The sequence below is a fragment of the Oncorhynchus nerka genome, linkage group LG26, assembly GCF_034236695.1.
Source record: "Oncorhynchus nerka isolate Pitt River linkage group LG26, Oner_Uvic_2.0, whole genome shotgun sequence".
Lineage (NCBI taxonomy): Eukaryota > Metazoa > Chordata > Actinopteri > Salmoniformes > Salmonidae > Oncorhynchus > Oncorhynchus nerka.
The window spans coordinates 31,431,103-31,447,477 of NC_088421.1; the positions used below are offsets into that span (position 1 = coordinate 31,431,103).

A 16,375-nucleotide genomic window follows, 5' to 3' on the forward strand; every position below is an offset into this window, starting at 1 on the left:
TTGCCTTAGAGAGATCGTATTGATATATGTTATTTATGTGTGCAATTCCTCAAAGTATCCTAAAAAAACATCTGAAACATGTCCTCTTATTTTGTGAAAACATGTCACACATTTCTGATAGAGTGAGCAGAAAATAACTTCTCACCAGTGGAAAAATACAAAATAAGCCCCATCAAAACAGCTGATACAAAGGCATCATAATCACTGTGCCTTTATTCTGTCTTGTCTAGAAACAGTCCCGGGCCCCTGGGACTTCAGCACCAAGGCCAGCTCCTGCCATGAACGAAAGACAGATGAGAGCGAATGCTTTGGGCTGGATTCAATGATTATGACAGAAGTATCACATGTTACAGCTCGATTTAAATGTAAAGGCAATGTTCCCGTGTTCACGGAGACTTCATTGACGGTAAACACTTCATATGTCAGCTCAATCAGACATTACTTTTAAGTCTCTGTAAACATAAGGAACACTCTAAAAAGAAAAGGTTCCTGGAGTACCCTTTAGGGGTTCTTCAAATTAAAACTGTGGGGAAACCTCTAGAAGTTCTTTGAGGAACCCTTTAAATACCCCCGATATTATTGTTAATGATAATAATATGCATAACAAGAACACAATATTTTAGTTCTCAGTTTATCATGATTTTAGTGGCAAAGTCGAATTTAAAAATTCTAATATGAGGTAAACTCCCAGCAGAGTCCCAAGTCCTCTGGTGTGTTGATGTTAGTGTGTTGATGTTCTCTGTATCCATAGCCAGAATGATTTTGCCATGCGTTGTGTTCGAACAGATTTCCTGTTATATTCATCAGAGGTGTAGGAGGGTGAAGTCTGTGAATCCCCAAAAATGTAATTATACATAAGATTAACAAAACACACAACAGTATTCATACCTTGTTTTTTTGTGGTGAATGTGAATGAAAAAACCCTTTTTGATGAGGGTTTTCATATACATACCTTGTCCATAGAGGCCTATAGGCTATTCATTGAAGAGGTAAGGGAAGAGGATGGCAAATGTGATTTGCATATCATTCAGTGATAAGTTCTCTGCTACAGTCACGTTCTCATAAGGGATAAAATATGAGTCTTCTTGTCCCCGTACACACTCATGTTGTACAAGGAATGCATAACACATTTGGCACCACCGTTGTGATACAACAGGGAGTTCTTCAGTACAAAAACAACAACACAAGCAACAGACAAAACTGTCCATTGTATCAGAAAAATATCTGTTGTATCACAACCATTATGTCAAATGCGTTGTAAATAAGTTGTACAATCTAAGTGTGTAGGGGGCCTTTGAGTGCTTTATACATGAAGCAAACTGTTTACTCATGTGTTCAGTATTAGCTTATATTGTCATGCCCTGACCTTAGAGATCCTTATTTATTCTCTATGTTTGGTTAGGTCAGGGTGTGACTCGGGTGGGAGAATCTATGTTTTCTATTTCTTTGTTGTTTTTGCCTAGTGTGGTTCCCAATCAGAGGCAGCTGTCTATTGTTGTCTCTGATTGGGGATCATATATAACTTGTCATTTTCCATGTGGGTTTTGTGGGGTGTTGTTTTCCGTTTAGTATCTGTGTCTGACGGAGCTGTCTATTGTTGTCTCTGATTGGGGATCATATATAACTTGTCATTTTCCATGTGGGTTTTGTGGGGTGTTGTTTTCCGTTTAGTATCTGTGTCTGACGGAGCTGTCTATTGTTGTCTCTGATTGGGGATCATATATAACTTGTCATTTTCCGTTTGGGTTTTGTGGGGTGTTGTTTTCCGTTTAGTATCTGTGTCTGACGGAGCTGTCTATTGTTCTGATTGGGGATCATATATAACTTGTCATTTTCCATGTGGGTTTTGTGGGTGTTGTTGTTTTCCGTCTATTGTTGTCTCTGAGTATCATATATGTGTCATTGACGGAGCTGTTTGTGGGGTGTTGTTTTCCGTTTTTGAGCTGTCTATTGTTGTCTCTGATTTTTGTATTCGTTATTTTTGTTTGAGTGATTCTTCACAATAAAGATCATGAACACTTTCCACGCTGCACTTTGGTCCACCCTTCCTTCCGACGACGAGCGTTACATATATAACCGACGAGGTATATCTCAAGGTATATCTTATCTAGATGAACTTCCATTAGATTCCAAAAGTATTCTGCATTATTATGGCTTTATGAGCAGGTTCACTTGCTCAGCAACTGGAATAGAATAGGAGCCAACGTACCAGGCCAGGTCTGTGTCCTGTGAATGCAGAGTGGTCCACTTAGACAGACAGAGAGAAATAGAGAGAGAAATAGAGAGGGGGGGAAGAGAGATAGCGAGAGAGGGGGCGGGGGGCAGAGAGTGGGAGAAACAACAGACATACACACACATTACGAGGCGAACCCCAGCCCAAGACAAAACAAACAGCAGGACTCTGCTGATTCATCTGAGGGCTCAGTAGGCTTTGATTGCTGACAATTTGTCTGTGTGCAGGCCGAGTGTGCTAAACCTCTAAACGCTCCTATCTGGAAGGCCACGTTTGAAGAGTTAATATGAAGAGGGCAGACAATCTTCATCCTTTTGTCACCCTGAGGAGATGGAAAAGTTATTGCTGTGACGTTTCTGTTGTTCGGTGAGAAAATACTGAATGTGGCATTTGGATATTGGTGAGATTGCGTTGCTTTTAAGCAAGAATACTTTTGAAGTCTGTGAGGCAAAGCGGGATTCCTCATGGATAGCAATAGTGATATACAGTACAATGATACAGTAAACCGTCCAACATGTAGAATCTACATATGAAGCCTGGGGAGGCTACAGAAAGCTAAACAACACAAATAAAGCAGATTGCATTTTCATTGGTTTATTCATACACAGTATCCTTTATACCCCAGTTAGCAAAGGGACTTGGGAGAACTTGACAAACAAAAGCAAGGAGAGTGAAATGAAAATAAAGCATACAAAACATCCCTGTGTTGTGGTCCCATGATCGCCATGATTCAAATAATGACTGCAAGTGATTGTAGTTCCTCCTAAAAGTACATACTGCTTGGAGGTTTTGTGTCTAAAGTAGCCCAAACACCGCCCACTCACTAGACATAGATTCTCAATGTGAGATGTCATTCACAGGGCTAACGATGCCTCTCTTTCCCACTAGTATCTGATACGTTCTGTAGAGAGTGCTATATTCTCCATGTAGAAACCTCCACATCTTTGAAGTAAAACATCATATCTAGATGGACAGACAAGATCCTGACTCAATGAAATACTTCTCAGTTTGTCTCATCAGCAATGTTGTGTAAACATATGGTTCCCCTTATTTCTAATAGGTCCATTTGGTCCAGATGGGACACTTTAATACTAAAATGGAATCAAAGTTACATGTTAACATCATTTCAGTAGTCATCCCCATTGAACAGCTACATTTCAAGGACATGCAACAAATACCTTTGTCTAACAGAAACGGACTAAATGCAAGACATTTGGCAATAGGCTGAAACGCCAAAACAACTGTGTCTTTGTGGTCAGGGTGTATTAAACAATATACCAACGTTTCTTTATTCTTTGGCAGTTCACTTGTGTCCGATTGAACTTCCTGTGCTTGTTCTGTGTTGATCTCTCATTATGTAGGTTCACAGTCTGGCACAGAAAGAGAACTTCTGCATAACCACAACCAAAACAGAAGAGACAGAAAATTCAAATCGTTGTGTCCATGGCTTAGATGTGAGTTCTGACTGAATTTAGAACTTGGTTGAGTCAGGAGACTGAACACTAAGACAAACCAATAAACAAATGGAGAAGAGGAGAACAGAGAGGAGAGAAGTGTAGTGGGAGGGGCTAGCGGGACAGGCGTGTGTCTCACTGTGATGCTTGGTGACACATGAACTTCATACTGTACACCTGGGGATCTGTGTTAACATGCATCATGCCTTCTCTCATGCTTAGATCAGATCTTACCCTCAAATGCACACAGCGAAAGCCAGAAAACACACTTCTGCCTCTGATAGAAGAGAAACCAAGGCTAGGAGTAGGAGTGTAATTCAACCAGGGACCACGCGCCACAGTCACACATACTGTAGATACTGCATATCGTCTGTTAAACATTAAAGGTAGAGTCGGCGAAGTAAACGGCATAGTGGGTCAATCTCCGCAACACACTGAGAGTGCGGGTCAGTTTTGGTCCAGTGGCTACTACGTTGTAAGAGCATGAAGGGAACCCATCTACAGATACTGTGGGTGACTTTGTGAGAGTGAAGTCTTGAGTCTTGCTCATCGCAATTTCTGCGATGCTTTTCATGCAAAGGTCATTTCTCTGACTCTACCTTTAAAATAGTCAAGAACAAACTGTGGATAAATAGAGAAAATACATATTACAAGGTTTCGCTGATAACAAAGCTACCAAAGATTCAGCCAAACGTCATGTGTTTTTGGGATAGTCATCTAAACAGAGATGTGTAACCCATCTAAGGTAGTAAAAGCACATTCAGTTCGTGGTATAAAATCTGCGAGTCATTTCTCTTTTTGAAAAAGCTCTTTCGATATCTACAAAATGGTCGACAAATAGGGTAAACAATGTTCTCTCTGGACAGAAAAGTATAGAGGGAAACATACGGAATATGTTTAATAAGTAACAAAACAAATCTATTCTCTGAATCTCATTCAACTTTTCAGTGGGGTAGGACCTTCATACAGACAACAATGAATGAATCAACAAATATCATAATAGTTGGTTTTACAATGATAAATATCAGACGTGTGCTGCATCCCCCAGAAAGTCATCTAGCGCTTATTCATAATCAGGAAATAAGCATGCAACCGAGAACTGCATTGTGCATATGGAAAGAGCATTTTCAGTAGTAAAATCCAAACATCGTCTTCTCATGAACCTTAGTTCAAGATTTTTCCCCATAAATAGAAGTCCGGAATACCAAGTTACATGTTGTCGCAAACCTCATGAACAGAACCATATCCTCAATTCAGTCTTGCTCATAAATTCTCCTAAATAACTCTGAGAAAATTGGTACCAGTGCTTTCACCCAAAATTTTATTGGACACCATCTAAAATGTTCATCATTGTTTCATCAGTCAACTGTTCATACGGACCTAAAAGCTGTTCTTTAACAACATACTAGACACAGCTATACTTGGTGGGTTACATTTTAGTAACGTTTTGTAAACGTTTGATAGCGGTTTGTAAACGTTCGGTAACGGTTTGGAGTATATTAATAAAACTGCCAGAGAAACATGGTGTTGAGCTTAGTTTAGCGTGCTGACACCATCAGAAGGGTTGACGGCTTCGCCACAAGGAAAGACATCATAGTTGACTATAGGAATTTCGTAAGAAAAGGACGCTGTAGATAGTAGATGTTTATATAGATATGTACTGGAATAAAAGATTTGTTTCACCTCTATTTTGGCACTCGTGTAACAGTAGATAATAGACCTCTCTTCTCTGTAGATATATAAATATAATCTAGAATGTGGTGTAGCAGACTGTTTAGAAATGGCAGTACAGTACAGTAGGTACAGCAGAGAGAGGAAAGGTAGGGACAGGAGGGTATGTTCCATCATGCTTCATAGGGAGGGAGTGCTCTTTTACTATCCATAGCAACACACTGAGGAATCATGAGATACTGTATGTAGTCCCACAGACAACTTCCAGACAGGAAGGTACTGTAGGGTTTGGCTCTAGGTTCTAGAGCAAGTAGGAGGTTCTGGAACTGTGGAAAACATGGAACCCATTCCTGAATGTTAGGCCAGTAGGTTGCAGAGTTAAAGGGTTCCCCATGGTAACAGTGTGCAATTCATGTCAACGCTTACTGTACTGTCAAAGCTTACTGCAGGCCTACTTCTCAAATCAATGTATCCATGATTACTGCGCTCAATCACCAGATATACATACTCCCCTGTACACCAACCCCTCCCCCCTCCCTTACCCCCTCCATCGCATCAGACAAATTCCAATCGAGATCGTTCGCGGACAGCTTGTTTACAGAATGTCGCCGACTGAAGTCCAGAGAACACATGAAGATAATATTAGTCTCTTTGACAAAGGGACAATAGGGGATTGGTGGTCAATCTGGAGGGTTGCTGTCCCAGTCCCTGTCCCAGTCCCAGTCCACATGGCTCTCTTCTCCCCCTCTCCTCTCTCTCTCTCTTGCTCTCTCACCAACCTCTTTCTCTCTCTTCCTCCTCTCCCTGATCTATCCCCTCATACCACACTGTGAAGGAGGGAAGGGTGGATGAACTGCGGGTTGATGTAGGAGAAACCAGCGAAGTCGCTCTGGTCAATGTTGGCGATGACTAGCTGGTCTGGAGGGGTCAACATGGGCTGGGTGCGTGTGAAGAACTTGTCAAAGTTTTCTGCTCCTTTGCCACCCTGTGTGGGTGTGTGAGAGAGAGGGGGGAGGTAGAGGGAGAGACAGAGGCATGGCTGATATTAGGTGGTAAAGGAAGTGTATTATGTTGCCCACAGCAAGAGGATGTCTAGCTGTCACTTTTTGTGGGTGAATGATCTCATTACAACAGTATACTGTACCTCACGATACCCCCAGAATGATCTCATTATGACAGTATACTGTACCCCACGATACCCCAGAATGATCTCATTATGACAGTATACTGTACCCCACGATACCTCCAGAATGATCTCATTATGACAGTATACTCTACCTCACGATACCTCCAGAATGATCTCATTATGACAGTATACTGTACCTCACGATACCTCCAGAATGATCTCATTATGACAGTATACTGTACCTCACGATACCTCCAGAATGATCTCATTATGACAGTATACTGTACCTCACGATACCTCCAGAATGATCTCATTATGACAGTATACTGTACCTCATGATACCTCCAGAATGATCTCATTATGACAGTATACTGTACCCCACGATACCCCCAGAATGATCTCATTATGACAGTATACTGTACCTCACGATACCTCCAGAATGATCTCATTATGACAGTATACTGTACCTCACGATACCTCCAGAATAAATGGAGACCAGAATTATCTCTGTTTGTATGTGAACCCACACTGATACATCTGCCATGAAGCAATGCGCTGGATATGGTGTGAGGGCTAGGAGGCTTTTAGAGGGCTATTTTAAACCTATGTATTCTTAAACCTCTGTAGGAGGGTTCGGTCACAAAGCCCCCACGCCCGGCATGTGTGTTTGTAGGAAAAGAAGGGGCTGTGATGGAGAGAAGTGGGATGGAGGGAGAGAGGGGTGGGTAGGGGTTGGGGTGTGGGTTTGGTCACAAAGCCCCCACACCTGGTTGTGAGAGTGTGTTTAGCAATAGGAAGGGTGGCAAAGGAGGATGGTGGGATGGAGGGAGGGATGGAGGAGGGTAGATGGAGGCTGCAGCTGTGCTCTAGCAGTCTTTTAACCTCCCACAGTGACACATGGCTGCAGGCTCTCAGAGAGACACACACAGGCACGAACACACACACGAACACACGGACGAACACTTCTCCAGCCCCATCTCTTACTGTAGCTATCAGTGGAGGGGTGACACTTTGTAATGGTTTGAACTGAACATTTCCCCTTTAAAGAGATTTGTTATGATAGCAGCCTGTGCATGTGGACAAAAGGGTCTCTTTCATCTGATCATAGACTTCCAATAACTTCTGGAATGACTCTAATAGCTGGGTAAGTCACGCACGCACACATACACACCGTTTTAGGCTTGAATGGCGGTTGGATCTCTCTGTTGGCGAGGCGGTCCCAGTCGATACGTCTGAAGAAGGCCTGCTCCCGGATGTCCCTCTCGCCCTCCAGACCACAGCCCAGACGCTTTGATGGGTGCTTGGTCATGAACTGGAGGGTGGGAGAAGTAAAGTGATGGGGGAGGGAGAGAGAGGGAGGGAGTGAGAGAGAAAGAGAGAGAGAAGCCCATAACTGAGCATTATAGAAGCTACAATTGTATAGCCTCGACAACAGCAGTTCTTTATTACTGGTGGTCTGTTGTGTAGCTTCCCTTCAACTCTTAAAGCCACTCTATATTTCCCTTTCCAACAGTCTTCCTTAATAACCTTATTTTTGATCCATATTTTCATTATTCAGAATCCAGCCTAAAAATAGAAAGGGGAGGAAATTGCAAATGATGGTTATCGATAATATGTATTTAGCGCCTATTTTATTCAACTCCAAATTGTCTCATTTAATAATGATGTCATAGATCATATAGATTTAAAGGTGGAGGAGAGAAGGGTTGAGGAGACACGCCTCTGTTGTCACGACGACAATAGCATCAGATGATGAATTACTGTACATGTTCAGAAGCATGGACAGCGGGTGACATCATCCCTAAGTAACTGAACTGAAGACAGAACATCTAAATTGAATCTCTTCTGTGTGTAAATTGCTGCAAAATTCAAATTTCAATGGTACACTACCATTCAAAAGTTTGGGGACACTTAGAAATGTCCTTGTTTTTTAAAGAAAATTGCAAAAGGACATTGCAAAAGGGGTTTCTAATGATCAATTAGCCTTTTAAAATTATAAACTTGGATTAGCTAACACAACGTGCCATTGGAACACAGGAGTGACGGTTGCTGATAATGGGCCTCTGTACGCCTATGTAGATATTCCATTTAAAAAATCAGCCTTTTCCAACCACAATAGTCATTTACAACATTAATAATGTTTACACTGTATTTGTGATCAATTTGATGTTATTTTAATGGACAAAAAAATTTTGCTTTTCTTTCAAAAACAAGAACATTTCTAATTGACCCCAAACTTTTGAATGATAGTGTATATAAGCATGGCCATCCACAGAAAGAAGAGGAAGACTATGTGACTTTGATACCAAGGAGACCAGGGATGGTGGCCCGCCAGGTGGCCCGCTTTTGTAGGAACTTAGTCAGGATCTCAACTTACTGTTGAGAGTTACAATTGTAGAATGAAATGTGTTTGTGCATCAGCAGTTTGTTTCTTGTCATGTCAGTCACTGACAGTCACTCAATCAGCCCATGTCAGCAAACAAAATGAGATTGGTAAGTTAGTCTAGCCAGCTATATTAACATGTAGTAATCATGGTCCCCGACCGGGGGCCCTTATTCATTTTCATTACTGAAAACATTTCTCATCACCCTATGGCCAAACGTGTGGAATTACAGGAAATTAGCTGTAAAATCACACATTTTTTCTCTCCACCCACTGCCAATGAAATGAGTTATAAAATTGCTAAAACTTCCCTCCGCCCCATGGGAAAATGTGTAGAAATGCAGCAAACTTTTCTCTACGTTCCATGGCAAAACTTTGTTGGGGGGGGTAACAAAATTTCACGTAGGGTCTGACTGCATGAGTGGTTATGGATGTGGTTATGCAGATCCGTGATCATGATGAGTTCAGATTTTTTGTGGCCCCCACGCCTATCCAAGTTGCCCATCCCTGAAGTAGACCCCTAGAGAGAATCAGATGCTCACTAGATTATAACAGGACTCTGTTTTAAATAGTTCAGAACACATCTTTGCTTCAACTCAATGGAATATAGTCATATGATAAGCATCCTTGTGACTGTTAGGGAATAAAACCAATTATTGAGAGTTGTGTCCATGTTGTCGATTTCAAGTTGAAATAAAAGCCTATTGGACAACACCCAGCTCTACGTATTGTATATCATTCTGTTTTTCAGTTGGAGCCTGCCATCCAGTTCCAAATCACATTGGCACCGTTGTGTGGTGTCAAATATATATATATATGTTGCCTCACAAGCATTGTGTAAAATGCTTTGTACATGAGTTGAACAACTTATGTATAGGGTCATCGATGCCCAATTATAATGATGACCCCATATCTCCCAGTGAGTTACTGTAGGAGAGATACAACCTCATATCTCCCAGTGAGTTACTGTAGGAGAGATACAACCCCATATCTCCCAGTGAGTTACTGTAGGAGAGATGCAACCCCATATCTCCCAGTGAGTTACTGTAGGAGAGATACAACCCCATATCTCCCAGTGAGTTACTGTAGGAGAGATACAACCCCATATCTCCCAGTGAGTTACTGTAGGAGAGATACAACCCCATATCTCCCAGTGAGTTACTGTAGGAGATATACAACCCCATATCTCCCAGTGAGTTACTGTAGGAGAGATACAACCCCATATCTCCCAGTGAGTTACTGTAGGAGAGATACAACCCCATATCTCCCAGTGAGTTACTGTAGGAGAGATACAACCCCATATCTCCCAGTGAGTTACTGTAGGAGAGATACTGTAGGAGAGATACAACCCCATATCTCCCAGTGAGTTACTGTAGGAGAGATACAACCCCATATCTCCCAGTGAGTTACTGTAGGAGAGATACTGTAGGAGAGATACAACCCCATATCTCCCAGTGAGTTACTGTAGGAGAGATACAACCCCATATCTCCCAGTGAGTTACTGTAGGAGAGATACTGTAGGAGAGATACAACCCCATATCTCCCAGTGAGTTACTGTAGGAGAGATACAACCCCATATCCCCCAGTGAGTTACTGTAGGAGAGACACAACCCCATATCTCCCAGTGAGTTACTGTAGGAGAGATACAACCCCATATCTCCCAGTGAGTTACTGTAGGAGAGATACAACCCCATATCTCCCAGTGAGTTACTGTAGGAGAGATACAACCCCATATCTCCCAGTGAGTTACTGTAGGAGAGATACAACCCCATATCTCCCAGTGAGTTACTGTAGGAGAGATACAACCCCATATCTCCCAGTGAGTTACTGTAGGAGAGATACAACCCCATATCTCCCAGTGAGTTACTGTAGGAGAGATGCAACCCCATATCTCCCAGTGAGTTACTGTAGGAGAGATACAACCCCATATCTCCCAGTGAGTTACTGTAGGAGAGATACAACCCCATATCTCCCAGTGAGTTACTGTAGGAGAGATACAACCCCATATCTCCCAGTGAGTTACTGTAGGAGAGATACAACCCCATATCTCTCAGTGAGATACAACCCCATACTGTAGGAGAGATACAACCCCATATCTCCCAGTGAGTTACTGTCAGTGAGGAGAGATACAACCCCATATCTCCCAGTGAGTTACTGTAGGAGAGACACAACCCCATATCTCCCAGTGAGTTACTGTAGGAGAGATACAACCCCATATCTCCCAGTGAGTTACTGTAGGAGAGATACAACCCCATATCTCCCAGTGAGTTACTGTAGGAGAGACACAACCCCATATCTCCCAGTGAGTTACTGTAGGAGAGACACAACCCCATATCTCCCAGTGAGTTACTGTAGGAGAGATACAACCCCATATCTCCCAGCTACTTACTCCCTTGCAGATGACGACAGCCTCCTTAGACATGGACTTGGGGTAGGACACGTTGTGCTCCATAATGGACTGGAACAACTCATCTTCATCCTCTCCATCGAACGGCGGCTTCAGGGAAACAACATACACACGTCATTCATTGATACAGTTGACAACCAAAATGTACACACGAGTGAGGGTCCACATTTTACTGCAATTTGCTTACTGAAGGTCCACATTTGTAGCAACATGGTTATAGTGGAAAAGATAGGAAAATAAGTTTACTGTACATGCAGTGCTTATGGTATACTTACAGTATATCTTTAAAAAGGACAAATAGCCAAAGAATTGTGACCAATCGTGTGATTTGTCAATCCCCTTGTCTATGTGATCTTACACAGCGTGATACCACAGCTCTGTGTGCTCGTTACAAAGAGGGACCGGACTAGCCACCACTCTGAGGTGGAATAAAACAGAGGACAGTTGGGAACTCAGCCCTAAAAACCCAGCAGCCACTCAGAACCGACCTGTGGTTCTAATTTCTCTCTCTCTGTGTGTGTGAGTTCCTTTAATGTTCCCCTGTGAAGTCTTTCATCTGTCATAGAAGTCATTGGTGTACAATGGGTTCATATTGGCAATAGATGCCAGCCATAGTTCTCTACCATCTGTTCAGATTGTCCCATCAGAATGCAATGACATGCTTTGCCCTGTTATTGAGTGCTACTGTGACAACAACGCCATTAGCACACTCTGCCAACCCGGATGTCCTAGCCGTGTCTGAATCCTGGATAAGGAAGACCACCAAAAACCCTGAAATTTCCATCCTTAACTGTAACATTTTCCGACAAGATAGAACTGCCAAAGGGGGCGGTGATGTAATCTCCTGCAGAGATAGCCTGTAGAGTTCTGTCTTACTACCCAGGTCTGTACTCACTGCCTCATTGCCTGCATCCGTAATGGGTCTGCGGTCAAATGACCACCCCTCATCACTGTCAAACGCTCCCTAAAACACTTCAGCAAGCAGGCCTTTCTAATCGACCTGGCCCGGGTATCCTGGAAGGATATTGACCTCATCCTGTCAGGAGAGGATGCCTGGTTATTCTTTAAAAGTGCCTTCCTCACCATCTTAAATAAGCATGCCCCATTCAAAAAATGTAGAACCAGGAACAGATATAGCCCTTGGTTCTCTCCAGACCTGACTGCCCTTGACCAGCATAAAAACATCCTGTGGCGTACTGCATTAGCATCAAACAGCCCCTGTGATATGCAGGGAAGTTAGGAACAAATATACATAGGCAATTAGGAAAGCTAAGGCTATCTTTTTCATGCAGAAATTTGCATAATGTAGCACAAACTCAAAAACGTTCTGCGACACTGTAAAGTCCATGGAAAATAAGAGCACCTCCTTCCAGCTGCCCACTGCACCGAGGCTAGGAAACACTGTCACCAAAAATAAATCCACTATAATTGAGAATTTCAATAATCATTTCTCTACGGCTGGCCATGCTTTCCACCTGGCTACCCCCACCCCGATCAACAGCCCTCCACCCCCCCACAGAAACTCACCCAAGCCTCCCCCACTTCTCCTTCACCCAAATCCAGATAGCTGATGTTCTGAAAGAGCTGCAAAATCTGGACCCCTACAAATCAGCCGGGCTAGACAATCTGGACCATCTCTTTCTAAAACGATCTGCCAAAATGGTTGCAACCCCTATTACTAGCCTGTTCAACCTCTCTTTCGTATTGTCTGAGATTCCCATAGATTGGAAGGCTGCCGCGCTCATCCCCCTCTTCAAAGGGGGAGACACTCTAGACCTAAACTGCTACAGACCTATATCTATTCTACCCTGCCTTTCTAAGGTCTTCGAAAGCCAAGTTAACAAACAGATTACCGACCATTTCGAATCCCACCGTACCTTCTCCGCTATGCAATCTGGTTTCAGAGCTGGTCATGGGTGCACCTCAGCCATGCTCAAAGTCCTAAACGATATCATAACTGCCATCGATTAGAGACACTACTGTGCAGCCTTATTCATCGACCTGGCTAAGGCTTTCGACTCTGTCAATCACAACATTCTTATTGGCAGACTCAATAGCCTTGGTTTCTCAAATGATTGCCTCGCCTGGTTAACCAACTACCTCTCTGATAGAGTTCAGTGTGTCAAATTGGAGGGACCTCTGGCAGTCTCTATGGGGGTGCCACAGGGTTCAATTCTCGGGCCGACTCTTTTCTATGTATACATCAATGATGTCGCTCTTGCTGCTGGTGAGCTGAGATAAGGGGGGACTTTACCTAGCAGGGTCTTGTAGATGACCTGGAGCCATATATATATATATAGGCTATAGGATGCTGTGAAATATGGACTCAGCATAACATGAGGCCACATTTGATCTATTGAACAATAGACTTCTATCTGACAAATATACTACTGCACGTACCTGTCCTGCTAGCATCTCGTAGAGGAGAACCCCATAAGCCCACCAGTCCACTGATTTCCCATAGGGCTGATATGCAATGATCTGTCAGGAGAGAGGAGAGAAAGGTGAAAGAGCCACATTACATTAATAATATGCTGCTGGAAGCCCACCCCAAACACACCCACTATTCCATTGTGGGACCAGCATGTGGGAACCACTGCAACCCATGTGATTTTCATATTTATCCAGGTTTGCTCTGCCTGCAATTTCAGTCAAGGACAGTTACTCTGCTCTGAGCTACGTTAACAGCAGTAGCAGCACATAGGATTGTTCTCTTCTAAACTTCCACCACACCACCCACCATTATTACAGTGGGCTATGTATATCTGCCATAACAAAGGACTATTTTCCTACCATCCAATTTACCAGTCCACATGTCCACCCACACACATTGTACAGAAACACACAGAAGCTCTTGCGTTCGTGCACACACATGCTCACTTGGATGCATAAACAAGCACGCACACACACACACACACACACACACACACACACACACACACACACACACACACACACACACACACACACACACACACACACACACACACACACACACACACACACGCGCAGCTAAATTGTAACTGAGCTGTGATGGCTTTTGCCACAGACGTGAAATGAGATTCAATTCTTACATGTAGTGAGGGATAAAACACAGCACGTGCAGAAATGAGGAAAGAACATTCTACCACCGGTCACCCCCTCAAGCAGACAATACAGGAAGCAGCTCTACCACCTGTCACCCCCTCAAGCAGACAAGACAGGAAGCAGCTCTACCACCTGTCACCCCCTCAAGCAGACAATACAGGAAGCAGCTCTACCACCTGTCACCCCCTCAAGCAGACAAGACAGGAAGCAGCTCTACCACCTGTCACCCCCTCAAGCAGACAAGACAGGAAGCAGCTCTACCACCTGTCACCCCCTCAAGCAGACAAGACAGGAAGCAGCTCTACCACCTGTCACCCCCTCAAGCAGACAAGACAGGAAGCAGCTCTACCACCTGTCACCCCCTCAAGCAGACAAGACAGGAAGTAGCTCTACCACCTGTCACCCCCTCAAGCAGACAAGACAGGAAGCAGCTCTACCACCTGTCACCCCCTCAAGCAGACAAGACAGGAAGCAGCTCTACCACCTGTCACCCCCTCAAGCAGACAAGACAGGAAGCAGCTCTACCACCTGTCACCCCCTCAAGCAGACAAGACAGTAAGCAGCTCTACCACCTGTCACCCCCTCAAGCAGACAAGACAGGAAGCAGCTCTACCGCCAAACACAGGGACATGTATGAGCATGTGCTGTATGGGCATCCATTCCTCGTCACAGTAACGAGAATTGACAGGTCTATAATGTCGCTCCAGGTCCTTCTCCGAGCCTCAGGCACAGAATGAAATAGAACACTATTTATATTATATTGCATCTTTATGGCCGGAGTATCCACATGGTCATATTATAGCTGTGTGAGAGGACAGACTACTGAGAGACTTGAGGCTTGAACTTACACTGAGACAACACGACCATTATATTCTTCTCTGTTGCCTTTAGATATAGATTTCAATATAGAAAACAGCTAAATAAAAGGTGTCTGAAAAGTGCTCAGATTAAAAATCTATTCATTAAAGAGACACCTCAACCTCAGGTCCACCCACCATGGAAACCCAGAGATAGAAACAGGGCTATCCCCACCTCCTACCTTTGGGTTGCTACAGTCCCTCATGAGTCACTACAGATAGCGAGGCAGGAGCGGATCACACACACACACACACACACACACACACACACACACACACACACACACACACACACACACACACACACACACACACACACACACACACACACACACACACACACACACACACACACACACACACACACACACACACACACACACAGGATCTACTGGTGGACATCTCTATTAAAGAGATTACCCAGTACTTTTGTATACTTTTTCTCCCCCTCAGTCTCGCCCACTCAGTCCCTCTCACTCAGTCTCTCTCACTCAGTCTCTCCCCCTCAGTCTCTCCCCCTCAGTCTCTCCCTTCAGACTCCCCCATCAGTCTCTCCCCATCAGTCTCTCCCCTCAATCTCTCGCCCCCAGTCTCTCCCCTCAGTGGTCCTCACCTCTGGGGCGATATAGTCGGGGGTACCACAGAAAGTGCGTGTGACCATGCCTTCATACATGTTCTCCTTACACATGCCAAAGTCTGCTATCTTAATGTGGCCCTCATTGTCCAGCATCACGTTGTCCAATTTGAGGTCCCTGTGATAGAGGGATCAAAGAAAGGGAGAGAGATAAAGAGCAAGAGAGAAAGAAAGAGAGTTGGAGAGACAGTGAAAGGGTATTTTTTAAATTTTACTAGGCAAGTCAGTTAATTAAGAACAAATTCTTATTTTCAATGACAGCCTAGGAACAATGGGTTAACTGCCTGTTCAGGGGCAGAACAACAGATTTGTACCTTGTCAGCTCGGGGATTTGAACTTGCAACCTTTCGGTTACTAGTCCAACACACATGTTTAGGCTGCCATGCTAGGGTAGCCTAGATTGAGCTACCAGGGCTGGTAAAACCCTAGATCATTGTTATTCTAACTTCCGCGACGCATATAAGGCCCTCCCCTGCCCTCCTTTTGGAAAAGCTGACCACGACTCCATTTTGTTGCTCCCAGC

General features: G+C 43.8%; 1 protein-coding gene across 1 annotated transcript in view; it reads right to left on the reverse strand.

Moving 5' to 3' along the window:
- Window positions 1–2,813: 2,813 nt before the first annotated feature.
- LOC115127309 (protein kinase C alpha type-like) overlaps window positions 2,814–16,375 on the reverse strand; it is a 103,790-nt gene continuing 90,228 nt past the window's right edge. The window contains exons 11-15 of the mRNA XM_065010424.1: window positions 15,832–15,970; window positions 13,675–13,755; window positions 11,257–11,364; window positions 7,656–7,796; window positions 2,814–6,343 (exon numbers count right to left, since the gene is read on the reverse strand). Coding sequence (XP_064866496.1) covers window positions 6,176–6,343; window positions 7,656–7,796; window positions 11,257–11,364; window positions 13,675–13,755; window positions 15,832–15,970 — 637 coding nt within the window. The 3' untranslated portion in view covers window positions 2,814–6,175. The remainder of the gene's footprint in view (window positions 6,344–7,655; window positions 7,797–11,256; window positions 11,365–13,674; window positions 13,756–15,831; window positions 15,971–16,375) is intronic.